General features: G+C 42.1%; 1 protein-coding gene across 9 annotated transcripts in view; it reads left to right on the top strand.

Moving 5' to 3' along the window:
* FGFR2 (fibroblast growth factor receptor 2) overlaps positions 1–27,001 on the top strand; it is an 84,215-nt gene that overhangs the window by 5,348 nt on the left and 51,866 nt on the right. For 4 of the 9 annotated variants that reach the window (XM_026851197.1, XM_026851199.1, XM_026851198.1 and 1 more), the window contains exons 3-5: positions 12,884–13,150; positions 13,831–13,905; positions 21,103–21,272. In XM_026851197.1, the coding sequence (XP_026706998.1) occupies positions 12,884–13,150; positions 13,831–13,905; positions 21,103–21,272 (512 nt within the window). The remainder of the gene's footprint in view (positions 1–12,883; positions 13,151–13,830; positions 13,906–21,102; positions 21,273–27,001) is intronic. The other 5 variants (XM_026851203.1, XM_026851205.1, XM_026851204.1 and 2 more) reach the window with 2 other exon arrangements.

Below are 27,001 nucleotides of genomic sequence, written 5' to 3'. Positions count from 1 at the left end.
CGTGCAAGGCATTGTCACGCATTGAGGTACTTGACTTTTGGTTATCTGCAATCACTTTGGTAGCACGCTTCTCTTGGGTGCTTTCATAAAATACTGGACTTGTTGAGTTCCGAATCTCATCTGGGACCATTAGATATTACCCTGGTACATATGAAAGTATTTACACCGAAAATGGTATCTTGAGCCGTTGTAAACGATAAGGTCAATACTGATTTCATGGGTGCAGGTTAAGGGCTGGATCCTGAGTGTGGTTGTTAGTGGTTGTGGTGCTTTCTTCCTGAAGCAGTGATGTTAAAATCTGAGGCTCTTAGTGTGAGCAGAAACACGACCTGTAGGAGTTAGTTTAGGGACTGTCAACTGTCGAATTATATCTTGCATCAAGTGTTTACATATGTTTTTTTTTTTTATCCTAGGAAGTATGAAGGCTTTCTCTTGAAAATATTTGGAAAAAAGTCTACCCCAGTGTGTACAAAGGAGCCATTCTCTTTCTGTGTACCCAGGCTGTGACGGCCTTTGATGATAGCCAACGTTTCAAAAGGGCTCTGACCGCACACAGAGGTTGAAGGGTTACTTTGTGAATTGAATAATTAGTTTAGACATATATTTGATAAATAGCAAGCTCTCCCTTGACCTCCCCTTGCCCAAGCTGTGTGTTATCCTTCTGCTGGGTAGCTAATTTAGTCTCTTCCCCACATGCAACGCCTTGACACTGTCCTTGGAGCACCCACTTAAAGCCCTCGCCTGGTGCAGTGACAGCGTGTTTCAGTTCTTTTAATTTAGGTCAAATTTCAAAGGACTAATTTAAGCTTTCCACAAGGGATAGCCTAATTCCGTGTCCTGTGAAAAACACAGTGGTTCAAAATGGCCTTAAATGTGCATTTGGGAGGTTTCTAGGAGCAACAGTGAAGGAGAGAGACCTTCTTTAATTGGTGATGTGTGCTTATGGTGGGCTCTGAAGCGAGTAATGAGTTGTCATTTGGATTTTAACTCAGTCACAGATATTTACTGGCACTAAACAATAGAAGAATATAAACACATTCAGTGCAGTACCCAGAGCAATACCTTCCGTTTTGTACAAATGTTGCATAAGATGAGCAGTGTATCTTCATTTTTGTAAAAATGTTGGCAGTGCTTTACAGGTTAGTGTCACCTGTGGTCACAGTGGTTGGCACAGTTCACTTGGAGATCCCTCTTTGGCTACCATGACCTGCCTGGATCAGGATGGGAGTCTTGTGAGGTGCTTCCAGTTTGTGGGCTGGGCTGTAGCCTGTGGAGGAGGGCTGCTGCAGTGGTGGGATGTCCCCTGTCCCACGGGGAGCACTGTGCTCCCCATCCTGGGGTGTCCCATGGTCCCTCGCCATGCTGGTGCCACCCTGCTGTGAGGATGGAGGGCTGATGGGACCCTCATGGTGGTCATTTTCCTGGGGCAGTGACGGAACACCAGGATGCTCTGTCCAATTTGGTAGGAAAAGTAAAGCAAAAAGTTCATCCAGAGTTCCTTTGTTACTACTTTTTTGTCTTTTTTTTTAATTACAAGAATAGTAGCTTTGATATCTTCGTTGGGATTAACAATTCAAATTGATAACAATTCAAATTGATTAGTTAAATAGGAGTGGGTTTTGTTTTTTTTAAGGAAGGGAAGTTATCACAGCCTATTATGGAGGAATGTGACATCCCCACAGCTTCGGGTGAGGGTTGGATGCCCTTTCAGGGATCTGCTTCAGTAAGTTATTTGGCTCAGTACAAGAAGGGCTAGCTGAGATTCAGGGGAATTGTACAAGCAGCCAGATCAAGTCGGTTTTAACGTGTCCATTCTGTGTTTAAAATCCCCAGTCCTTTAGCCAGGGGCATAGTCCTGAGCTGCAAACTAATTGGGCATGGGTAGGGTTGGTGTTTACAGTTGGTGTTGAAGAGACACTGGGACTTGGTAGTGTGGCAGCGTGGCAGCTATTTTGCAAAGTAGCACAAATAATTGCATGTTTCAGGCTTATCTGCCATACAATTGCAGGTTTTTGAAGGGGGGGGGGCATACTAACTTCTAGGGATTTAATTCCTTCAGTTATTTTTTTTTAAAGCCAGAATATTTTCAGAGATGCTGAGTTGGGTTATTTATTTATTTATTTTAAAAAACCACCTGTATAGATAAAACCCCAAACCAACGATTGACTTTAACAGTTGCATTGTTTTGTTTTTTTTTTTTAAGTTTTAAAATAGCTCTTCCTTGGCAGAGAACTTGCAAAATTTTCAGGTTATAGTAACTTTTTTTACAAGCGAGTTACAAACCTTTGAAAACAGAATTTACAATGAAAATGCTGACCACTCCAGTTCTGCAAGGTTGTGCACGTGTGAGATGCTGGGCTATTGTGATGTTTTAATACTAATCATAGAAATACACCCATTAAGAGCTATTCTATCTCCAGCTTGCCTGCTTCGGTGGAAATGATTATTTGCCTTTATTCAAATACACTCAAAGATTAACATTTTCTTAGAATGTTTAGTTTAAGAGCAGAGGGGAGCGTGAGAAAAATACTTAACTGTCCCTTTTTCTATCGATAATAGAGAAAAAATCCTTACTAGAGGGATCGGGTTTTTTTAAGTGTTGAACATTTTTGAGTCCTCAAAGTTGAAGCCTTAGAGTGAAAGTGGAGACTTTCTTCCAAGCAGCACTCCTTAGCAATATAAACCTGTGTTTTTAAAAGAACCATCACCCACTTAGGCAAGTTACATCTTGTCTATTTGTAATAGCACACCTGGTTTAACTAGAAGTGAAAATTTATTTCAGTGGTGTTAAACAAGCGCAAAATTTATGCTGGAAAGACAGCAGGGACCCCAAACATGCCTGAAATGATTCAGTCTAGAGTTTTGCACCAGTGTGCCTGGAGGGTTTGGTTCCCTGGTCGCAGGCTGGACACGCCGTGCTACTCCAGTGCAGCGGGTCATGTGGGAGCATCTTCTGCAGAGTTGGTCAGGATGGACTGGTTTGTGTTTGTGCTGGCTGTGGGAAACTAGACAGTACTTGATTTAGCATGGAGCCTGCCAGGGTAAAATTATCCTTACAGCAATTTGGGAACCGATCTGAAATTTAGCCCTTCAACTTGAGGTTCAGCACATCACGCTGTGTGTCGGTAGCATTTTTTTGGAGTGGGGATTTGGCACAGCATGCCCCTAGAACCAGAGATGCCATCCTGTAGTATTGGGGACTAAACTGGCTTTTAAACTGATTGAAAGAGAAGAAGTTGGAGCAACTTTGAATGCAGGCAGATCTTAAATAAAGACCAGATTTGCAAGAGTGCAGCAGCCAACAGCTCCTGTTATAATTACGAAACGTGCGCTGGGAGTGCCGAGCAGTTCTGGAAGTTTGGCCTTTTGGGTTTCAATCGGAGTCGAGAGAGAGTCAGCGAAACTGTGCTGGCATTTACTGCTCGGGGACTGCACCTCTCAGCGAGGACAGTTGCAAAATGAGATATTCTGTAAGAGCTTATAATTCATATAACAATTATGTACATCTCCAGGTTATCCTTTCCCATCTCTTAATTATTACTGCTGTTGGTTTTTTTTGTTTTTTTTTTTCTTCTTGGAAAAAGAATTCCCCTTTTATTTTTAGGGATTTGTTTTTCCTGGACCTACTTCTAAGTATCAGAGTAGTCAGCACCTGGCATAGAGATGTGTCTCATGGGCATCGCTTTCTGCTGGTTCGGATCCTTTTGCTGCTTGTCACCGCACAAATGGCATTATCCGTATCGAAGGGAGGAACAGAAAGGCAAACTAAAATGCTAGCTGAATTCTGCTGTTCCACTTCCTTCACTTGCCATGCTATTATTATTTTAATTGTATTTTTAAGATTGACTGTAAGTGAAAGCACTTGGTGAACCTCAGCGAAGCTGAGGAGTTGTGAGATCTGACCTACTTTCATTCCCTTCCTCACATGCTGTTGCAAGTTGTGTGTAATTATTGCTTTTCCTCCCCCGCAAAAGAACTGGCTCATCAGTTTGGGACATTAACCGATGTCGAGCAGCCTTGCAAAGCGCCTTACGGTAGCAAAGCCACCAGAACTGAGACAAGGGGAAAACTCCTTTGTACCAAGGAGAAACAGCTTGCAGTTGTGAGGGTTTACTGGGAAGAGCAATGTGCTGGGGGAGTGGAAGGGAGAAACAGGAGGATTGGAAAGCTGGTTGGGGAGGTGAAATCTTATTTTGATGGTATTTTAATTACCTTTTTTTTTTTTTTCTTTCTCTCTTAGCTTTTCATGAATTTCTATTTTGAAGCTTTTCATGGATTTCTGTTTTGAAAGGAGTTTTGTGGCATGGTAGTTATCACCTCAGGCTTTCTGCCAGGGGACTTGTGGCTGTTTCTGAGTGGGGTTTGGAGTTGGATGCTGTGACTGGACATGCCCTAGTCCTCACTGACCAGGACAAGTCTGTGGGAGGCTAAGTCGTGATTGGATGGGACAGAACTTGATCAGAGCACCATGCTGCACCTTTGTTTTTAAATGCAATAAAAAGTTGTGGTGTCAAAAAACTACGTAAGGTTGATAATACCCTTTAGGATGACCTATGTGGGTGTGCAGGGGTACAGGTGAGCTGCTGGCAGGACCGGCTCTGGGGCATCGAGGGAGCGTGTGCTTTCGTGAGACTCGCTTTGCAAGTTTGTGAAGTGCCCTGCTCAGTGTCCCGGTGTTGCAATGTTTAATTTGTTTCCAGGAAAGCAATGCGACTTGTAATTCTGAATGCCACCCAGCTGTTCTTAAAAATGATTTTAAAACCCTGGTTTAAATTTTGAGTGGTATAGAGCTTGATACTATGAAACACAGTCTAATAATGAAAAATAATCCTGTTTAGATATGACATTGTTGAAGTACCCAGATTTATTGGATGCTGTTTCTCTCCAGGGTAGCCACAGGTATTTCAGACGTACAGGGTTAAGACTCTGTAATAAGTCTGCAGCACACCGCTATTCAGTAACAGCCCTTCTACTAATAGTTTAGAAGCATTTGAACCATCTTCCATTAGTATGGCAAAGCGCCCAGGAGCCACTGTTACAGTAAGGAGTGACTGGAGGTGTCTGCAAGTTAAAAATAACCCTTGTCATGTAAATGGTTGTGGGCCACCTGGAAGTGCAGCTAGCCAGCCTACCTTTTAACTTCAGGGCTGCTGCTCCTTCTTTGTCCCTCAGGTACCTGGTGGCTCTTCTCTGTGTGGAACTGGGATTAAATTAGCTCTAATGTCTTTTGACTGGACATTGTTCTTGTTTAAAAGGGAGCCTGGTATGCCTTGATGTGTTTGGGAGAATATCCTATGGTTTATACGCATGGTGGGTTGGACTTACAAAAGTGATGAGGGGATGTCTTAGGGATATTGTTTCCAGTGACTTTTTTCAAATCCCACTTTAGGAAGTGGGGGAAGATGAATTTCAGGGGAACAGGCAAGGCGAGACTTCCAGACTAGCTGCTAAAATTAAGAGGATTTGTATAGTCAAGTAAAAATGGGACCGTGTACAAAAGAAACAACTGCTGACTTGCTTATAGGGAATCTGAATAGATGTTCTCTGCATCCAGAACTAACAATCAAACATGAAATTGTGCAATTTTTAACCTCACAGTTGTAATTTATTTCTTTGCATGTTGAGTAGTAATAGTCCCGAGCACTGCCTTCGGCAAACCTGGAAGAAAAAGGTTGTGTTTTTATGTTTGGATTTATGCTATATTCTGTTATGTTTTTATGTTGCTCTTGAAATGCAAATAAAGAATGTGAAAAAAGCTACAGATTGGAATAGTTACAAGAAAATATTAAACCGAAGAAAAACCCTTTGTGACTAAACATACGTGCTCATACCTCTTCCCAAGGCTGTATATCTTGTATGGAGCTTTTTCCAAGCAGAATTTAATGCTGAGTTGGACAGTGGGAGTTGTTTAAATTGCTCTGCCACTTGGTTATGTGCAGAATACAATCAAAAAGAGTTGATGTTCTGCTGTTGCTGAAAGTAGAAACAATGAGAAAATGATCCTAGTCTTGGATTCTGCTTTTTAGAGAGGAGGTTAATTTTTTTTTTTTTTTTTTTTCCCAGCTTTTCATTTGAGGTTCTGGCAAAAGGTGATACATTTCCCTTTTGTATTGTGTAATAGATTACATGAGAAGACTCTTCTGTAATGAGTTTGAAGAGTAGTTAATTATTTTTGAGATTGTGTTACATGTGTATTAGGTTTCTATTGTAGTCCCCAGTACACTTAGCACAGAGACTCTCTTACTTTAGGCAGCTGATGGAGCGTATGGCTTGAACAGAAATGGTAAAAATTTGGTGCCTGGAACCAAAGGTTCAAATCCTGAAGACAGCCTGTAGTTTCTCATCATACTGATGAAATGATAAAAGTTAGCACAACAGTTTTAGGGGGTTTGGTGTGGCTGCTTGAGGTTTGGGTGTGTTTTCTCCCTCCCTGGTTACCAAGTCTTTGTGCAGAAGACAAACTGATGCTTTGCTGTTTCTTGCAATGTCCTATATCTGGAGATAAATCCTACAGTGACTGTTGTATAAAGAAGTCTTCATCCTGTAAGGAGCAGACCGTGAAGAATGGGGACAAACAGGAAGAAATTGCAGGGCAGTTCCCAGCAGCAGGAGGTGGCCTTGCTGGTCTCTCTGCTGTTTACTTTGAACTTGGCATGCTCCGAGCCTTCCCTGGCTTGGCTTCCAAAAGCATAAAGCACACGGCCAAGCCCATGAGCATGTGATACTTGGCATTTTTGACGCATGTTGTGTGGTTGTGCAGCCATAACTCAATGATCACAACTGTAAAGACAGGTAGGAGCAAGCAGGCTACAAGTTGTAGGAATTTTTAATCTTTGCATGAAGCCTAGACAAGTAGAATTTCTTTTTCTTTTGAGAAGGAGTCTTCCTTTAACCATGGGGTGAGACGTGTCAACCCAACTGCTTTGCAGCCATCAAAGCCATGCTGAAATAGTTCTGTACCTCATCCCGCATCAGCCAACACACCGACATAGCATGAGTTTTGCCCCCACTGCTCTCTCTGCTGGGTGTGGTGAGGACCTTGTGTCTAGCCAGGGCTAAATGCTGCTTGGGGGTAGGTACCTCAAGGAGTTGCAGTTCCATAGCTGCTCCTCTGCCAAAGAGCATTACACAAGGCAGATAGATGTAATCACGTGGGGATAAATTTAGGTGCACATGCAGAGCTTTTTTCTTGGCTGGGGGGTCCTGCAAATGGTGAAACGCTTTGCTACTCACCGGAATTAATTATTTTTCTGAAGTCTTCAAAGCTTAGGAAAACAAGTTAGTGTAGTGTAATATTTTCCCTTACCCATGATGACATTGGCAAGTACTTCAATTGGAGGAGATTCACTTTTTTTTTTTAATGATCTTAGTATATGTAACACTCAATAGGAGTTGACATGATGCTGGAGGTCCATGCTGTAGCCTGTCAGTGTGGCTGGAAGCTCTACGCTTGCTGGAGTACCAGGCATATATTATGTGGCAGCACTTTGTTTTGCAAATGTTCACTTCCAGGGCAAAAGAATTCTTCCTGTTCTTCTGATAATTTTTTTTCTTGGTCTGATTTCATCTCTTATACTCCCCCCACCAGAAGACTAGGTCCTTATAGAATGACAGGGTTAAAGAAGATGCCAGGAAAAAATATCTCAATTTATTTTGGAGAGTCTGGCACCTAACATTTTGTGGAAGCCACTGCTTTCAAATAGAGCAGCCTGTGAACTTGTTTTAAAGGAACAAGTGAAGACTTAGAATCTGCCACATATTTATCTTTTTAACTATCACAGATACCTCTTTGATGCTTTGTGTTTGATGAATTTTTTTCTACAAGGCCTAGATCATTTTCGTCAGATTTGAATAATTGATGTTTATATACGTTAGAGAGAGGGGGGGGGAAATTATTCCTGCTCTTCAGAGTGTTGTTCAGTGACAAGGTGGGGTTTTAAAATTTTTTTTTAGTGTTTTAAAATTATAGAAGGAACTGTAGTAATGTGGAAAGGAAAGGATTTTATCAGAACAGACTTCCTGGTTATGCCTGGTGGTGGCAAAGCTGGGCATAGCTGGCAGCTGGCTGATGGAAACTCAGTACAAGTAAGACAGGGAATCCAGTGATCTTGGAGAAGCAAATGGATGAATTGCAAACACACATTTTATCCCCTTTTGTATGAGGAGATGTGCTTAGCCTTTGTGGCTTTGATTTGCTGTTAGCTAACAGGAGATAGTCACCATGGTTAGGAATGATTCCTCGCATGTTTAAACCAGCGGCTGTTTCTTTTGTAGGCTGAGTTTATCATCCATCACCAGAAGAGGACGTGGAGCTACTCTTAATATTAGCTTACCAACTTAAATTGAGGGAGAAGCCCATCAGCTTGTCCCTGGGAGGTGGGAGGGAGGTTGCAGACCTGACTGATGATACTGGGGCTCCCTGACCCTGCAGAGGCTGGCTCGCTCGTCCTGGAGCAGGTGGAAAGGCTTGGGTTTGACTCACAAAGTCCTGGGGCCCATGGCTATTCTGCTTCAGGCATAGTTTGACATCCCCATTCTATGTTGCTCATCCAGTGTGGTCTTGCTGGATCTTCAATGACAGGAAAAACAGGAGAAGGGGTAGGAGAAGCAGGAGGAGTGGTAGTGGGTGGCAGCCTGGTGTTCCCTGTGGGGACATTCAGTGTTGCAATGAACCTCTTGGATTCTTGACAGGTCAGGTCTGTTGACCCTTCTGGGCATGCTATGGTGAGTGTTTAGTTATTTACTAAAGCCTTTTGAAGAGAAAGTGGCTTGATGGGGTCTGAGTCTTTTGTGTTATGGAGAGTTGTGTGAGAATCTTTCCTGGGGTTAGCTATTAGCTGATTGTTTAATTATTTGGCTCTGTAACTAAGTAACTAAATGCCTTGAGCCTTAAGATAAGCAGCTCTTTGTTAACATTTTAATAAATGAAGGCAAATAATAATTTAAAACCTAAGGAAGTATAAATGTCTTATTTCGGTGACCGAATCTTGGATAAAAGCATGATTTGGAATGTAATTGCGTATCTCACAATAATCTGAAATAACACACTCAGAATGTCCCCAGTCCTCTATTGTGGTCATGATTTTTATACAAACAGTATTTACTCCATTTGGCTGGCTGGCATAAACCATGCTGCGAGACTGCAAGCGGGCAGAGAAAAAGTTCACGTCTGTTTATTTAACAGCAGTTTGGTTTTCCATGGTGGTATTGTTCAATAGCTCCACCTATAAAGTTTAAATACATTGTGTGCACCACTATTACAAATAAGGATGTAGCTGGAAGCAGACAATAGCAGCAACAACGTGTCCTCGCTTGTCCCCAGTGCTTAAGAACGCCACCTGAAATTTTGCTCGAGCCTTTTTAGGGGGTGATGGACAGTTATTATTTGCATCGGGTGATGCCCCTTTGCAGTAGGAGCTAATGCCACAGTTACAGAATTTGCGTAGAAGGGAATCCTGTGCTGCTGTCCCGTGGCCAGGCAGAGCTTGCCCAGCACAGGGCTGGTTTACAGGTTTATGGTGATGGCTGAAGGACACAGTTTCAAGGCAGAGATTGGGAGAGGGCTGGAGGAGCATGGTGATACCAGGTCATCAAGCCTTGCTTGGTGCTGGGGGCACTGCAGGGCTATCTCCTCCTTCTGCCATCTACCTGTTTTCACTAAGGGAAAATTCAGGAGGATGCTGCTGCAAACACTGGTGGGTGGGTACAAGTGAAGGCTGAGCAAACTTGCAGCCTTATTTCTCTAGCACGCTGAAAAGATGTGGAAGTGAGGAAAGACTCCTGATGTCAGCCTCAGGGGAACCATTGATTTGATGGTACAGCGTGCACATGAGTTCAAAATTTGTCCCTAAGTTTCAGAGCGATGTAAAAATCCTTGTGCAGTGTCCTGGAGAGAGAGTTAACTTTGCAGCGTAGGTTGTTTATGTGCTGCTGGGAATTTTTTAACAGTTGAAGCCGGTTGATTTTTGCAGTGAGGCTGTTGGGCGGACTCCTGCCTCAGAATCCCACCTGTTCTCTGTTTGCTTTTGGGCACCATTTCAAACCCACACTGGAAAAAGTTTATAGGCAAACATTATAAAAAGTGACAGTCTTAAGTGCTGCTACATTCTAGTTTGGCAACACAAAGGCTTACCTGAAATAACTCACTATTTCCAAACATGACTTCATTATTTCTTGACATCACTTTGTGCTGTATCTTCCCTGATACTCTAGAGAGAAAGAAAATGGAGTAGGATAATATTTACCAAATGCTAATAGTTATTTGAAACTTGTTTTTCTTCAGTATACTAGTAATTTTCCTTGTAAAAGGAATTTTTTATTTGTAATTTTGAAATAAATTACCGCTCTTGAGTTTGGATTTGGATTTGTGTTGAAAGACTGAGTGTAAATTTGGGGATAGTCGTTTAGAAAGAGATGAAATCAAGGATGGGAGGTAGAAAATTATTTTCCTTGTGATTGTATGTGTGAACAATTGATCTGCCCAGGAGGACGCTGCAACCTGTGAGACCCTCCTGTGAGTTTCCTGGCACCCTTCAGCAAAAGCCTCTAATGCACTTAAAGGAGGGTTGAGTTATCTTCACTCATGGTGGCTTTAAACAAAGACACTTTTAGACTCCAGAACATTGTTGGCACGGTGTAAACTGTAAAAGAAATATTCTTTGTAGATAGAGTGTTACAAAGAAGTCTTAAAATCTTCAAAGTAAATTAGCTACCTGGCTTCAACTACCTTTTTAATTTGACAGTGGAATATGATTTAAAAAAAAACTCAAGCAGACTCAAATATACTCATTATTGTTGCAGAATATAGGTAGAAAGGAGCCCATGTTCCTTCTGGAAATTAGATTTCCAACAGCATCAGTGAGACACCTGCATTGTGGATTGGTGACTATCGACAGACTGAATTAGTTTATAAGGAGTATAAAGCTGTATTGTAGCTTGTCCTAGACCTTGAGATGGAACTTTGCACGCTAGAAAGTTTAGAGACCTTGTTATAAAATCTAAATCCCAGAATCTTTACAGTCTTCGTAATTGGTCTCATTTAAATGGTTTTATGTACTTCTCCTGGACACCATCTTGGTGCGATGCATGTATCAAATCCCTTGTTTGAAAAAATGCGTTTGCCCTAGGGAAAAAAGCCAGGAGAAGCTTTGCTTGCTTTGCAAGGGCACATCCCTGGATCTGTTTTCCCTTTGCTTTGGGCAAGCTCCCACTGAACTCCCTGGAATTACGTGATTCCAGGATGAGTGGGAGGAGAAATGGGGCACACTATTTTCAAGTGCACTAGTATAACCCAGTATTTCAATGCGTGAGTGTCCCACTGCGGCGGCCACTTCTGGTACTTGTAGAATCGCAGGCTATCTTGAGTTGGAAGGGACCCATAGGTATCGTTGAGTCTAATTCCCTGCTCCTCGCAGGACTACCTCAAACTACCGACAGACCTTCAGCGTTTCCAAACTCCCATCCACAGGCTAGCTCAGATGTGATGCTCATTTCTGGCTTCTCTGTTGAAAGTGCTATACTAGAAATGACAACGCCACGCCCCAAGGGTGAAGAACATCGGTTTCAGGGTTTCAATATTCTTGGAAGGAAGGGTGGACACCGAGGAGTCACCTATTTTAATATTCCCTCAGACTCCTAAACAAACAGAAAGAGGTGTGTGTTTTATTTATATGTGTACACAGTGGTGCACAGTTGGTGCCTGCCCGGGGAAGGATGTGTGCCAGGGTGCACGCAGGGTAGCAGCTGTTGGTGCGATGTGACCCTCCTCCTGAGCAAACAGAAGATGCCTTCATGCTTTTTTCCCTTTATTTATGCCATCCTTGGTGAGGCCAGAAGGTTCATGGGAGAGGGATACTGTGGTTGTAGGGAGAAACCAGTTACAAAAGCAGTTCCTCTGTCTGGCACTGCTCGAGGGTGTCATAGGTGTGCTGAGCTGTCCCTGTCCTGCTGCCCCTGTGGAGATAAGGGCCTAGGACTGTGGCTTGTGGCTCCCTTCCCCCTGCCAAGAGCTGCCCTTGGAAGGGCATGATGAAATTCTTGTAACTATAGGCAGATGTAGTTTTCCAAGGATGTTTTTTTGGAAAAAGACTGTGGTTTGACATTCCTCTCATTATTTGGTTACAGCAGGGAACTGATGGATGAGCCGTTTCGTTTTGAACTTCTCTTTGTGACTTTGTAAGCTTTGCTTGTGTTCTGGGTTTCTGCTGTGTTCTGTTCAGGAGAGGCTGTGAAACAAGAAATGAAGAAAAAAAAAATAGAGGAAAAAGTTACTGTCACTGGGAGCTGAGTTGGCAGTGTGGAAGGCAAATGTAGAAACTTTGGAAATTGTGCAGGGAGAAGAAATGTCTTCATATATGCTGTGTATAGGAACTCATGTTTATTAGCTTAGTCAGTGAAGGGTTTTTTGGCCATCCTTTTCTTCCAACACAGATCTTTTCAGGTTTTTTTTTTTTTTAAAAAAAAGCTACTTACAAAATCAGACGGGGAAAGATAAATATTCCTTTGAATCAAAGACATAAATTCTAGAGTATAAAACTGAATTTGCTTTTTGAAATCCTGCTGGCACATCCAAATACTGTGAAGCCCCCAGGGTCGGCTTGCTGTGACCAGCGGGAAGGGTTGTGCCTTTGCATGGCGCTTGGGACAAGGCATGTACTGAGACACTGCTGAAAAGGGAATGAGCTTTGTTTGAAAATAAAACCTATCCCATACTTGCATATGGTTCAGTTTTAGAAGACAGATTGCTGGGGTAATCTGGATGCAACTTTCTTATTGAACGTAACTTGATTTCTGTGGATAAAAAGGGCCTTCACTGACTTTTGTTGGAAATTCTCTCCTTTCCCTTCTCTTTCTTCTTTTTCCTCCTTTCCTTCCACCTTCGCAGAGCCGCCAACCAAATACCAAATCTCTCAGCCAGATGTATATTCAGCACTTCCAGGAGAACCGCTTGAGTTGCGCTGTCAATTGAAAGACGCCGTCATGATCAGTTGGACTAAGGATGGGGTCCCTCTGGGCCCCGACAATAGGACAGTGATTATTGGGGAGTACTTACAAATTAAGGATGCTACACCCAGAGATTCGGGCCTCTATGCTTGCACTGCTGTTAGGACCCTAGACAGTGATACTCTGTACTTCATTGTAAATGTTACAGGTGAGTGAGTTAAATGTAGGTTTTTGCATGTAGCAGCTGTAAAATGTGATATAAAGACACATTATGATATAACGTGAAACAATCCACTGGGGCACAGCGAGCTGAGCTGAGTTCTGTAGTTATTTCAGTTATTTTCCCCCTTGTCCTGACCCTGAAACGGACTCAGTTTATATATACTGCTTTTACTTCATGGGATCTACAGCGATTAACAGCTGCTGAATAACCCTCTGTTTTATGCCACTGTGACAGGATTAAATTATACAGAGTCGCTGTGATGATGATAAAGTCAGTAGAATGAACACAAGGGTTTTTTTCCCCCCTACATCAGAAGAGGAAAAGGGGTGTCCTACATCCTTTAAGTTTAGAGATAAATTGTTCTGGAGACGCTCGGTTCTGCTCAACTGAATGTCTTTAAGAAAAATAAAAATTGTAAGTGGAGAGGGATTTTAGGAGTTAGCAAGCTCCCTTTGGGAACTTTGTAGAATTTAATGATTATTAGCTTAGATTGGTTAGAATTTAATAAGAATAGAACATTTTGTGGCTGTATTTTCTTTTTCTTTAGCTTCTGCACAACTAACATAACATCTGTTCTCTTTGATAGATCATCTAAGATAAAGCATATTGGTTTACTTGTCTGCAAAACAGGCTGGTTTAAAGACTTGATTATTTTTAATGTGCAGATGCTCTTTCCTCTGGGGATGATGAAGACGACAATGATGGGTCCGAGGACTTTGTGAATGACAGCAACCAGATGAGTAAGTAACAGCCAACTGCCAGAAGTCACTAGCAAGATCCACGTGGAAAATAATGTCCCGTCTTTCGCACTCCTGCCTTCAGAGCTTCTTGATTGTTAACTGCATGGGCTGTCAAATAGTGTTATCTTTGTCCTTTTCCATTTTCTGTTTCACATAGTTCGTAACTTGGAAAAGAAAAAAGAAAAATAAACTAATATTCTTCTAAACATGCTTTACTGGTCTGTACTTTCTTTCTCCCTTCTTGCTAGCTCTTCTGCAGTTTTCTTTCTTCCTAAATTGAAGTTCAGTCTTTGTCTGGCTTAGACTCTCACAAGATGAACTAACTTTCCCTGAACCTGAGCTGAAATCTAGCAGAAGAAACAAAGATCCAGCTCACTTTGTTAAAAGGTGGTATGGAAACTTTAAAAATAAAATTAAGTTGTAATGAGGCAAATCCTTCAATCCTTAATCTCAGCAGAAATCTCCCCGGGGAGAGTGAATTTGGAGACAATGAGGTTTTTTTTGTCTCCAAAGGACCTCAAGGTTTGTTTCAAAGAAAGCAATCCAGCATTAAAACCACATTTTAGTTACTTATGCATGATGAAAATGGGCTAAAAGAGTCTTAAACCTATCTGAATGTTAAACTTCAGTCCCTTTAGAGAATTTGGAAAGCTATTAATAGGCTCTAAATAGAGCAGTTGCTAAGAAAGAAAAAAAAAAAAAAGGCAAAATTCATATTGGTTCCTTATGCCCCTATGCACTGTTGCAAAATCCCTGTGGTGACTGCTAGTGCTTTGTCTATCGCTATCGCTTGTGCTTTGTAAAGTCAATAGCAGTCAGAACACAGAAATCCTTCATGGGAGATGTCAGCTAGTTACCCAACGCAGTAGCCAGGTAGTATAATTGCTCCTCAGCCTGATTAGTAATTGGCAGCTATACTGTATGCCTGAAACACTTGTTCCGATGATAAAGTACCAGCCTGATTTCAGCTCCCCTAGTTAGTTACTGTTGTATACGACTGGCCCTGGTCTGAAGCTGTGAAACATTAGATGCTATTTAAAATGATATAAGTTCTTAGCTGCCTATTTGGCCCCTGCCATCTGTTAGTGTGATTAACCCTGTCTGATTCACAGGTGCAGCTTGAAGTGGCTGAGATTAAGCAGCTGGAGGCTGCTCTGACAAAGGAATGTGGTGGCAAAGATAATGGGCGAGTTTGGAAAAGGGACACTGCTTTTAAAAGAAGTTGTCTAGGCAAAACCTGCCAATGCAAGCAGTGTTAGCATTCCCCTGAAGAGGACTAGTGGGTAGAAATTCCTTTCAGGAAGCATCCCTATGTCTGTTATCACTTCAGAGCTTTATTGGTGTTGGTCAGGAAAGGGCTTGCAGTATTTTGGGTGTGTTAGCAAAGACAATTGCGCTTCTCATTTGTGCTGATGGGTTTGGTGACTCGTGGGGAGCACAAATGGCTTTTGGTGAGGAGAAAACATCTCATCTCAAGTCTCTGTAGTGTGGTGGTAATGATTCCTTCCTTTTCCTGCAACAGGGAGAGCTACCGGTGGTGTCCCCTGTAACAGCAGTGATGTTCCTGTAATGTGAGCTATCATTTTAAGCGACCGTTAATCAATCTTGATTCAGGAGCTGGTGAAAGGCCATTGACAATTTCCGTCTGCCGGGGATGGGGTCTGTACTTCAGCAGGGGTCAGTCACACTTTCCCTGCTCAAAATGAAAGATGCCTCCAGAGCGTGAACCTCTCGGATGGCGGGGAGAGCGCAAACTCTTGCGGTGTAGAAGAGGGGAAACTGCAAGAAGACAGATGGCCCCTGAGCAGAGCGTTGCACAACCAAGTCCTCATGCAAAAGAGCTTTTTACGAGGTGCCCACAAAACTGCTGGGGCTTGTTGGGAGCTGTGGATGGGTGCGGGAGCAGCACAGCCTTCCTCCCGACGCCTGAGCACTCGTCGGGGAGAGCTGGAGCTGAGAGAATGATCGTGGCACTGCATCCCTGCAAGTAGTCTGTTTTCAATGAAAAGTTGCATCATAGTAACTCGATTGGATTAATACAACGCTGCTGAAAGAGGGTTGAGATTTTGGCAAGATCAGAGCTACATGAAAGTTAGGGGTGGGATTTGGTGTGGTGCTTTTGCAAACCACTGAAGCTTGCGTATCTGGTGTTTTCTAAGTCCTCCCATCGCTATTTCTCTTCTGGATTTTATATCACATCCAAAAGGCCGCATCTCCTTTAAGATACAGTGCTGCAAGACAGATTGAAAAGCAAATGAGGGGTTGAGAAGCAGCCTGAAATCCTCTCTGAGTGTGTGCCACGTGGCTCACGGTGGTGTGTGATGGTCAAATGCCCTTCACCACCTTCTCCTGCCTATGTTAGGCAGAGCCTGGGGAAGTCCAGGACCTCACCAGAGTCCCTAGTTGCTGCTTTTTAACAGAAGAAGGAGTCTTTTAAGTGTTTCCTGAATCCTGGTTTAAGCTTTACAGATCTAAAACAATTTGATAATTTACATACAAATTACAGCTGTGATCATTACGGATAAGCAATGGAAATTGGCCTGGTTATGCCTTTACTGATGGAAACAAAAGGCCATAGTCTTCAAAGGTTGTTGCTTTTTGATGAAACAATTCTGATAAAGTCCAGCTGTCCTGGCATGTTAATTATGATGTGATGAGGCAGGAAATGGCTGTAGTGCCTTCCACAGGAAACTCAACCTTGGCATTCTCATTCCTGCATATTTAAAACTAAAGCAAACCTTTTAGAGCTGTTTTATTTATGATGGTAAGTATTTTTCTTTTTAAGATTTTTAAATTTGCTTTGCCTCTGTTACAAATATATGTTTCAGAGGCCAAGGTTTTCAAAATGCAAGCAGAGAGGCTGTTGAGGAAACCTAGTGTGATGATTTTTTTTTTTTTTTTAAAAAAAAGGCTGCCTAGAAAACGCAACTGCTCTTGAGGTCAGCGGAGGCTGTAAGTGGCTCGGTAGCTGTGAGGAGCAGCTCGTGCTTGGGAGAGGAGGGCACTGGAGTGTACACATGTGCATTTGACCATTTGCCCTGTGTGTATTTTTAAGTAAAAGGCATGCATAGCAGATTGCACTCTCTGCGTTCGGTGTCCTTTTAGCTTGACAGATATTTTAACTGTCTGAGAAAACACTGTGGTAGATTTGTTCCAGACTGCATCCTGAATAGCTTTTTATTACTTCCAGCTTTTGTTGAAGGGATTAGTGCTTGTGGGGAGGGTGCAGGATTGGTTCCACTGCAAAATAGTCCTCTCTCTCTCTCTCTCTCTTTCTCTCCACAAAATGGCTTTCTTGGCAACTCAGTTTTTCCTTTTGTTGCCCTAAAGAGGTGCCTTAACTTGGTTCTGGAGGGCCACCTCCAAGGACAGTGATCTGGGACTTCCTTCTGCAAAGCTAAGGGCTGATCATGGTCAGTTCCTACTGGCAGCAGTGGAGAATCCATTGTTGGTACTTGTTGCCATATCCTCATAATGATTTTGAGAGGTAGCCCTAACGTAAGGGATTTCTATAATCCTGACTTGGTGCTGGCAAGGCAGCAGCTGTCGTGATGGTTTCACTGAGGTCCACCAAGAGACCCCTGGGTTGCCCTGAAGATGTTGTTATTCTGCCTTGAATTCAAGTCAGGCGACTGGAAGCTTTATGACTTTTTTTTTTTTTTTCCCTTATCACCCTTTAAACAATTTCTTCTGAGCCAAGCAATGGTAAATTGGCACCAAGAACAAAAAGTTATCTAAATGTAATCCACATGCTGTTCTTTTCATGCCTTGAAGAATTTCAAAAAGGATGAAACAAGGTTCAAATTCATCAAATCCTGTAGAGTGGAAACCCACTCAAGGGAACAGCAAAAATTGGATGTTGCCTAGGGGGGGGGGGTGTTAATGTGGTCATTTCAGGCGCACTATTGCCTGCTTGAGGTGCTTGTCAGGCAGGCTTGGAGTTGACTACTTTTGTATTTCTTTGTATTAGATAAGTCCAAATAAAAATTGAGGAGTCCTGAAGTGAAGTGGTCCCCTGGGCTGCCTAATTTCAATTTCACATGCAGGAGATTTGCCTGATTAGATGTAATGTATTTGCAGTGGAGTGCAGTGTGGGTCAGCAGGATATTTTCTTCACTAATGAGAGCTCTAAAAGCAATCAGGAATTCCCACCCGTTCCCCTGCTGCTCCTTACCGCTCTGTGCTGGAGTCTGCCCTGTTGTTACTGTGAACTGTTAGCAGCGGTGCTACCTACTTCCACCTGTCCCGTTAGCAAAGATGGGATGCGACGGACACTGGAAGAGGGCTGGGCACTTGGTGGTACATACTCATTAACTACTTTCATTATTAGTTTCAGTGAATCTGGTTGGTTTTCCTCTCAAGATGAATAGAAGCAGTAAAAGGTGCTTTTAGGTTATGAGAAACGCTGTGTGTTAATCAGATCAGTCACTGTGTGAACGCACAAAATGAGGGTGTTACAGTTTGTGCATGTTGCTGTCTTTCTTCTTCCCTTAAACACACTGAGGAGCTGCCAATATACGTTGCTACTACCAAGTGAAAAATGGTAGGATGTCTTGAAGCGTTTTCAGACAGTGTTTGCAACATGTGATGCCTGCATGTTTTTCTCTAAGCTCTCCTGTAATTCAGGAGCAGTGCAGGTTATGCTGATGCGACGTTGGGTGATGGGGGTATTTCCAAGCAGAGTCCTTTCTCCCAGCCTGGGGAGTTTCCTTTCCTCCTCTCCCGTGGCACAGAACTGAGCTGCTTCTCTCTGCTCCTGCCTGCATCCTCCTGACCACTTCTCTGCTCCCACCATAAAGTTTTTCCTCCCTATATATTTGTTGTATGTGAGTCTTATTGGAACGTTTCTCTTCCAGGATCAGTTTTTTAAAGAGTGAGTGTTGATGGAAGGGGGGGTTATATGCAAGAAAACCGGAGGATGAGCTGCACTGCAATGCAGTTTAAACCTGGCTGCATGAAGCAGACTTGCTTGGGGAACTGTTGGTAGTTGGAGCCTGACCAGCTCAGATGCCCTGGTCTGGGGCTGTACCCTGATGGGAGCTTCTCCAGAGCTTGGACCATCCTTGATGGGAGCTTCTCCAGAGCTTGGTCCATCCCGCCTGTGTGCTGCCGAGCAGCATCGCTGTGGGCGAGCTGTGGAGCCTGTGGGTCGGAGGCTGTGTGTGCCAGCCGCTGCATCCGAGCTTTGTGTGCTCTGTACGTGTGAGAAGCTGTGTGTGTGACGGACGCGATGAGAAGTGACCGTGCTGGCTGCAGAGTTGGCATTGCCTTTTTGGGGTCAAATCTCAGCACTCTGCTCTGTCTGAGATACCAGTATAACTGGTTTGGATGGTTGATTGGCTTTGACCCGCCACAGTTCACTCTGACTTTGTGGGAACTGTGTGTAAAGCCCAATAGTGGTCACTATACATTGCCTTGTGGAAGATGTTTAGCAGTTTCCGAGACAATACCCTTTTAATATATCAGTACCAATGTGTAATTCCACCTTTGCTTGGCATACTTGTAATGTAACTTGGGTTTTGCGTGTAGTAGTTAATTCCTTTGGTTGGCTTTGTTTAAAGTCTTCTGTTGTTTTAATGTGACCCTGGTTTGAGCAAATAATGTTAACAGTGATTTTCCTTGCATCCCTAATTCAGTTGAGTCTGTGTAACAACTTCTTAGTGTTGCAGTTAAATTTTCAATAGTTACCTGATTTTCTGTTTTGATTACATGGACAAATTTGCTTTGCTTTTCTACTTCATTAATTTTAACGCTAATTGCCACTTCGGGCAAAAAAAAAAAAAAATCACTTATCGTTCTTAGCATCATTATAAGACTTGCTTGTAGAATGTTTTCTTTATACTGAGAGAGACGTTGTTAAAGGATTTATTCCTGTATTTTCTATCCAGCTGTATTTTTATTTAGAGGGGGGTAGCAGGATTTCTGAGTTTGCAGTGATTGTAAGAACTGCTATAAATATTTGAGGAACGGAAGAGTTTATTTATAGTGGAGTGTTAGGCTGCTAATGAAGGAAATGAAACAGGGCTGAGAGAAATAAAGTTATTTTTCTGGACCCCTCTAGTCCTAAAAATTCCACACTAATCTGATTTGCTTCAGGAAAAGTCCATTGTAAAAGAAATTAATGTTTCCTACTATTAAACAGATCTTGAATATTTAACTTTGTAAAAACTCTTATGGTGAGACAACTGAAGCCATGCCGTGAAGACGCTGTGCAGTGTAGCCAAAGTGGCACGTGGATCCAGAGCATGGGATAACCTTGTACATGGATCTATCTATCCAGATTTACTTCTTGGAGGGTAAAAACCCATGTGCAGTTTTATATTTTGTTCTGTTGTGTTTCCTGTACCGGTGCATGACAAATGATTGAGAACCTGGATGAGAGAGGGGTTTTCCATGTGCTCCTCATACTCCTCATGTGGGCACAGGCTGGGTCAGGGCATGGCAAGGAGTGAGAGCCAGGAGAGCCTTGCCAGGAGCTGGTAAAAGTGATCACTTCAGTAAAAACGGGCTGGGAGAGACACTCTTATTTTGTGCCTTGGTGCTGGACCTCACTGAACACTTGGGCTTCACCAGGCTCATGAGAGTGGGAAATCCCTGCAAAATGATAAATGCTATTGCTGAGTTTTGCTTGAAACCTCTTCGGTTAAGGCTTCAGAAGTATTTGTAAATATATTTCAGGGGTTTCTCTGACAGTAACAGCGCGGTTCACCCTGCTGTCCTGCGCTGTCAGTTTTAACGTGCTGCCAGGCAGGTAGGTATGTTTATTCCCCTTCTAACAGATGGGGAAAGGTTAAGGCTGATGCTTCTAACAGGTCGTCTGACTTTGTCTGGCTTCACAGCCAAGCTCCAAGAATTCAAAGTTTGCTGAGCACTCAAGTAACTCAGCTTGAGGCCAAAAGCGTCGGTCGTTTGACTCTGCTGAAAACTTGGTCCTTCTATCTTACTTGACATACACAAAATAAAGGATATCTGTGGTTAATATTGGAATTTTTTCATAAATTATATACTTTAAAGCTGCAGACTGAGCCATTTGGAAAGCTCTGGTCAACACTTGCAACATATGATATCCAGCCATCTACTTTTTCTAAACTACGCTTAAAAACCAATATGAGCCGCGCTTTACATCAATGGAAGGGACTGGAAAGGGAACTCTTGTTTCTGAGTACTGATATTTCTGGATGTATTTCTTTGATACAGGGGCACCCTATTGGACACATACGGACAAAATGGAGAAAAGGCTACATGCGGTGCCAGCAGCAAACACCGTCAAATTTCGTTGTCCAGCGATGGGAAACCCAACACCGACCATGCGATGGCTGAAAAATGGGAAAGAATTTAAACAAGAGCATCGTATTGGTGGATACAAGGTAAGATCTCATGCTGTGATTTTGCAGTTTGAGTTCTTGACCAAGGCTGTAAAAAATAAAAAAAAAAATCAAACTTAAGTCAACAGAAAATCTTTTAATGGCCTTGGATCAACTGTAGAAGCGAAGAAAAGTAATTGTTTTCTTCTGTGGAAGGGTGGGTGGTTTCTTTGATGGTTACTCAGCACTAATTCTGTATTTTTTTTCCCCTCAAATTCAAGCTTGTAGCATAGCAGCTAAAGATTATTTATAGAGACTTTTTTTGAAAACTAAAGACTGAATTTGCAAATCAGAGTACGACTATTTTTCTCTATTCATTTTCAGCTGCATTGTTAAAAACGTGACCATCCGCTCTGGTGATTGTAGGCAGTTTAATAAAGGAAGAGTTGAAAGTCAAAAGTTATTATTTTCTATGGAGTTTATGGTCTGTGAAACTGAAATGGGGAGCAGAATTTGAGGGAAAGTAACAGCAATTACTTACAAGGGTTTGTTTGAATTTTAAACAGCTCGAGATTAGATGTTTCATTCTAAATTGGCGGTTACTGATTAAGAGAGAGTTTTAGGGAGGCCATCTAGCTCTGTGGATTGTGCATGGACCTTTAACCTCCCGGTATCTGCCTAGGTCAGGTCAGAAGTCAGGCTTCGGTCATCTTATCCCGCTCCTCACAGGGAATGAGAGTGTGTGACTTTGATGGCAAGTTGCTGTTCAAGCGTTACCCTTGCCATCCTGCCCCACATTTCTGAGCTGCCTTAACCTCTTCTGCGGAGCTTCTGCCAGTGGCTTCCTCGCGTGCCCGACACCTCAGCAACTTCTCTCCAAAGATGAGAAGTTTCCAAGTTAAGTCACCTTGTGTCACGGTTGTAAGCCCCCAGCCTAGGAATCCTGCTGAGGACCTCAGAGCAATTAGTAATGGTCATTAAGACAGAAGTTAACTGACTTTTTGCAGATGGTGCAGTAAGCTCAAGACCAAGTCCTGGGGGCTGCTTCTCCCGAGACTGTGCCACTGCCTTACCCCAGCAATTGAAGAATTTTTGGGCTGCTGCGTTTTGCGATGCCCTGATGGAGCCAGGGTGTATATTGCTTCGTCTGTTGTTGACTTAGATCCTGCTTGGTACAAAAAAAAATTGTTTTCCAGTGCAGAAGAGGACAAGCCGTAGTCTCCTTGTCTCCTTTCCTCTCCAGCTAGATTTATGGTAGGAAGTGTCAATTTTTCCAACATTTGTGTTAGCAGAGAGTGAAGCCCAGAAAAATCTCCCCACATGAACACTAATTATCTAAGTAGACTTTTCCATCTATGTTTGCTTACACCATAAATTACTGTTGCTTATGAGTGTACACCTGGCAACACCTTCTGCCTTTCATAACGCTACAGAGCATTAATGAATTGGCTACAATTCAGTGATTTTTTCACCTTTTTTTAAAAGCAAAAAAAAGCCAATTAAAAAAAAATCCCCAAACTAATCCTGTCTTGGAAAATAACAGTAGCTGTTTCGGTACTAACGGAGATGTTATTTGAACACTTTACATCCCATGAAGGGGAAATGCAGATATCACTCTTGAAAACCGTGAAGGAAAATGTGTGTCTTGCGAGGCAAGATGGAGATACCTGATCTCTGGTTTGGGAGGGAGGTTTTGGCGGGGTAAATCAGCCCATGTGGGGCTCCGTGCTGCCGTTTCTAGCCTGTGTTAGGGATCTGGGTGAGCTCATTTAGACTCGTGCCCATTAAGTGGCACAAATTAAATTTTTGCTCGTGTGTATTAAATGTATACAATTTCCTAGGTATGTATGTGCTCTGGGAAGAAACCACAGATGCCTGTTTCTAAGCCAGCTGGATAAGTGAAGTATATACCCATAATTCTAAATCCTAACTTCTTACAACTCTTCAGTCTAAAGGAAAAAAAGAGGGGACACGGCTGTGGATTTTAGACTTTCTTGTTGATTTTGTGATCAGATTTTAAATGATCTGATAGCATTTACTTATCATTGTCATTCTGCTGACCAAATCTTTGTATATTCTAGATTCTGTCACGTGTTTTGAAAATGGAATCTTTGTTTTCAGTGAACAGGTATTAAAGAATGAGACCTCCACAAGCTCTGGAGGCTGTGTCCTCTTCTTGTTAGAGGGGCAGGATGAGGTCACGGTGGGCTTATTGAAAATTATTTTAAAATTAGAAAATTGTATTTTCTTGACACTTCTACACTGACAAACTTGTAATGGAGGAATCTCGGAAAGGTCTGAGTCTTTCCATATTGGTCTGCGTTTGGCCAGATATCACGGCAGATCACGATAATTCTTGTATGCTAGCTTGTCTTGAATCTGGGTGGTGTTATATGTTTCTCCATTTCTGCTGGAGATCTTCATAATACTTTGAGCAACTAGAATAGCTGAAACCAAATGTGGCCATATCTGCTGTCACCAGTTGAGGTAACTCCATCCGTCCCTTTCGGAAGAGGCTATCATTCATTGAAGACTTTATTTAAGAACAAAGTAAAGGGAAGGAAGATGTGAAGCTTTCCAGTAATCCTCCAGCCACCTCTCTCCTGCTGCCTTGAGCTAAGAAATCGCTGCTTTGTATTCTCTTTATCGCAATCAGGTTGTGACCTGTAGCACTTTGTCCCTCTGACTGGGGAATATCTTGAGTCAATTTGCACTCAGACAGGCTGACAGAAGGGTGTACGTGCTGGCCAAGATAGCTTCCAGAGTGAAATTCCTCCACCATGACTAATTCTGGGTGGTGAATTTAAAAATTGAACCTTCTAAAGATTTTTCAAGGTACACACAAAGTTCCTACAGCAAGGAGAAAGGGATCAGTTATTGAATGTCTAAATCCTTTCTAGTCTTTATCTGTCTCTGAATTGGTGATAGCTCTTGCTTTTGCATTTAAAGGCACTTTATAATTCCTTTGAATGAATAATCTCAATCCTCTATGAGACACCACAGGAGCCTTTACTTTTCTGAACACCACCCTGAAAGCAAATGTGCTTCTATCAGTTGTTACTGTTTAAGTATTAACGGGGGTGTGTTTTCACATAGGCATTTTGATAAACTTCATCACTACAGTCGTCTTATACACATTTAAATTCAGACGGGTAAATACAGAGTGAAGAAAGAGTTCTGACTCTATAGGAACTGTAAAACCTCCTGGCTTTTGTATGGATGTTCTGCACTTGCTCTCCCTTCCTGAGCGGTACCAGTATATGTCTGAACTGTGCTGATTTTATGGGGAATCATATTTTGGTTTCTCATCCTTTTTTCTTTTGGTATTCATTTAAAATTGACCCCTTTTTACCATTTTTTTTCCTGCTAAGTTTGCATGATGAGTCTGTTCACTGAAGACATGCGTTTTAAAATTAAACAGAACTGTTCACAATTTTTTATATGCTCCAAAAGCAGAATGTTTCTATGAAACACTATTTGCCCTTAGATTTCTGACCAATATTTCTTGGCATTTTGATTCCAGTTTTGTTTTCCCACCTCCAAGCTATATCTTAAGGGTAAAGTTGTATGCATTTGATATTGATAATTTAGTTTAAAAATTGAATTGTTTGGAGAGACTGTTTGGAAGAATTTGTTTAAAAATTTTGATGGAGAATGTGGCCAAAAAAATCTCAGTAATTTGCTAGAAGTGTCCATACCTGGTCAGAAAAAGAATGAGATTATAAAGTACCATTTTTTGGGTGTGTGAAGCACAACTAAAACATGAAAATAGGTGTTGCAAAGCAATGGTAATAAAAAAGGAGGGAAAAAGCAGTTATTAAACTGTGTTGACAAAATATCTGAAGGGTCAGCTTGTGATTCAGGATACTTGGAATTGTTGTTTCTGAATTTCCCTATGTCAAGAAAAGGCAATGACAAATTGAAAGGGGGGTACCCCGAGAACCAGATGATGGAGCGGGTGAATCTGTGGGTAATCTTTGGGATTTTGAAAGAACTGAGTATGAAATAGGGCTTTAGGGGACAAAATAGTAGAAATAACAGGATAATAGTTGGAAAGGAGCTAGTTAGGTTGGAGAGCTGGAAGAGTTTCCTACAACTGATAAATCTCTGGCTGTGGACACTTGTCCTTTTCTGGACTCTGTGCCTGGTGAAGATGCTCCTGCTTTCAGTGGCTTGTTGCTGCCCTCGTGTTTTTTCCTAGCGGATTAGTTCACATGAGCTCCCTAATATGTTCCGTCTGCCAGACGAGCTCAAGTCATCTATTTAAACAGCTTAAACGGAACCAGTTGGTATTACCTAGGGAAACTTAGGGAATATTTGGAGATCTGTAGCTCTGGTGTTTTAAGTTAGAAGGGCCCTAGTGAGCAACCAGAGGGGAGCTGACGGCATTACCAAAGAGACCATCTATTTGCAACTTCAGTCATGAGGGTGGTCCTGTTGGGAATTTTTTGGGGGGGTTTTGGGTGGTTTGGTTGGTTGGTTGGTTTTTGTTTGGTTGTTTTTTTGGTTTTTTTTTCCTCTGAAAATGAATGTTGTAGTTCACCTGTACACTGAAGGCTGGTGTAAGACCTGTGTACTGTGGAAAGACTGCTTCGAACCTTTTCTGAAACTAGCTTTTACATAAACTACTGTGATTTTGGTGCTGGTTATCAGTAACAACACCAGTCTTGCTGCCCAAAGACAGGTTTTATTGGGACTAGAGAGTGATGGCACCTTGCTTAAAAGAAGAACCACATTAACAAAGTTTGTGGGACCGGGGTGTTGCAGGGATGTGGCAGGATCATCACGTGTCTGAGAATGAAAGGTTCCGTTTGGGAGTCTTCAATGGGAGAAGATGAATCATCCTCAGCGAAGGGGAGTTTTTCTGGGCTTTGCAGTGCCGCACTTGTAACCAGAAAGCACTAAGCTGACAAGCTGAATCTAGTTGAATCCAGATCCACGACATAAATCCAGTTGTGTGACGATGTGTCATAAATGCTTTGGGCCTCTACAGCAGTTGTTTAGCTTAAACTGAAGAGGCTTAAGCTGTTGTTTTATTATAAAGATATTATCTCTTCTCATTGGAGTTACAAGAAGGGCAAGTACACAAATTCTTTTTAATATTGCCATCCAGTATATCCACTTGTGGCTGTAAGTTAGTTATGTTTTCTTATTGAATGCTAAACAGTTTCTTGTGTTTTCCTATCAAATTAATTACTTACAGCTTGTTACCAATCTTTATTTTGTTTCAACTTTTGTGGAACCATGATCTGTTCTTCCTGTTTTGCATTCAAAATGGTTAAAAAAACCTTGCTCTGATTCTGAGAAGTGTGGTGTAACTTCTAATGTCAAAAAGTTCAGGTCACGGTGACCAAGTCTCCCTCAAAATAGCTTGTAAAGAAGTAAAATATTCAAAATATGTAGCTGTTGTATTTGTTATTTACTAATGGTTTATGATGGTAATTCTTCCTGAGCCAAACTTTGTCTTTCAAGGTTGCTTAGCAGAATGAGACAATAAAATAACACTGATCAACTCTTTCTAGCTTTATAAACTTAGCTCTTCATAGTGTGAAAAAAAAAATAGAAATCAATATATAGTTTTGATGTATACCATCAAGAAGGGGGGCTGGGGAGAGGAGCTGTAAGTTTGGGCTGTAGATTCTGAGGTCATGTCACAAATTTCTGTGACATTAGGTTAGCATCCATGCCTTTCACCTGCTGCTGGAGTCTTATCTACATTTTCTTTGTTTTTCAAAGCCCATATAGCCAGTCATTAGCTAATATTAGCCCATGACTGGACAATAATAGTAGTA

The sequence above is a fragment of the Athene cunicularia genome (genome assembly GCF_003259725.1).
Source record: "Athene cunicularia isolate RWA chromosome 6 unlocalized genomic scaffold, athCun1 chr6_part1, whole genome shotgun sequence".
NCBI classification, from domain to species: Eukaryota; Metazoa; Chordata; class Aves; order Strigiformes; family Strigidae; genus Athene; species Athene cunicularia.
The sequence above is the reverse complement of the archived record's forward strand: the minus strand, read 5'-3'. Positions and strand labels throughout refer to the sequence as shown.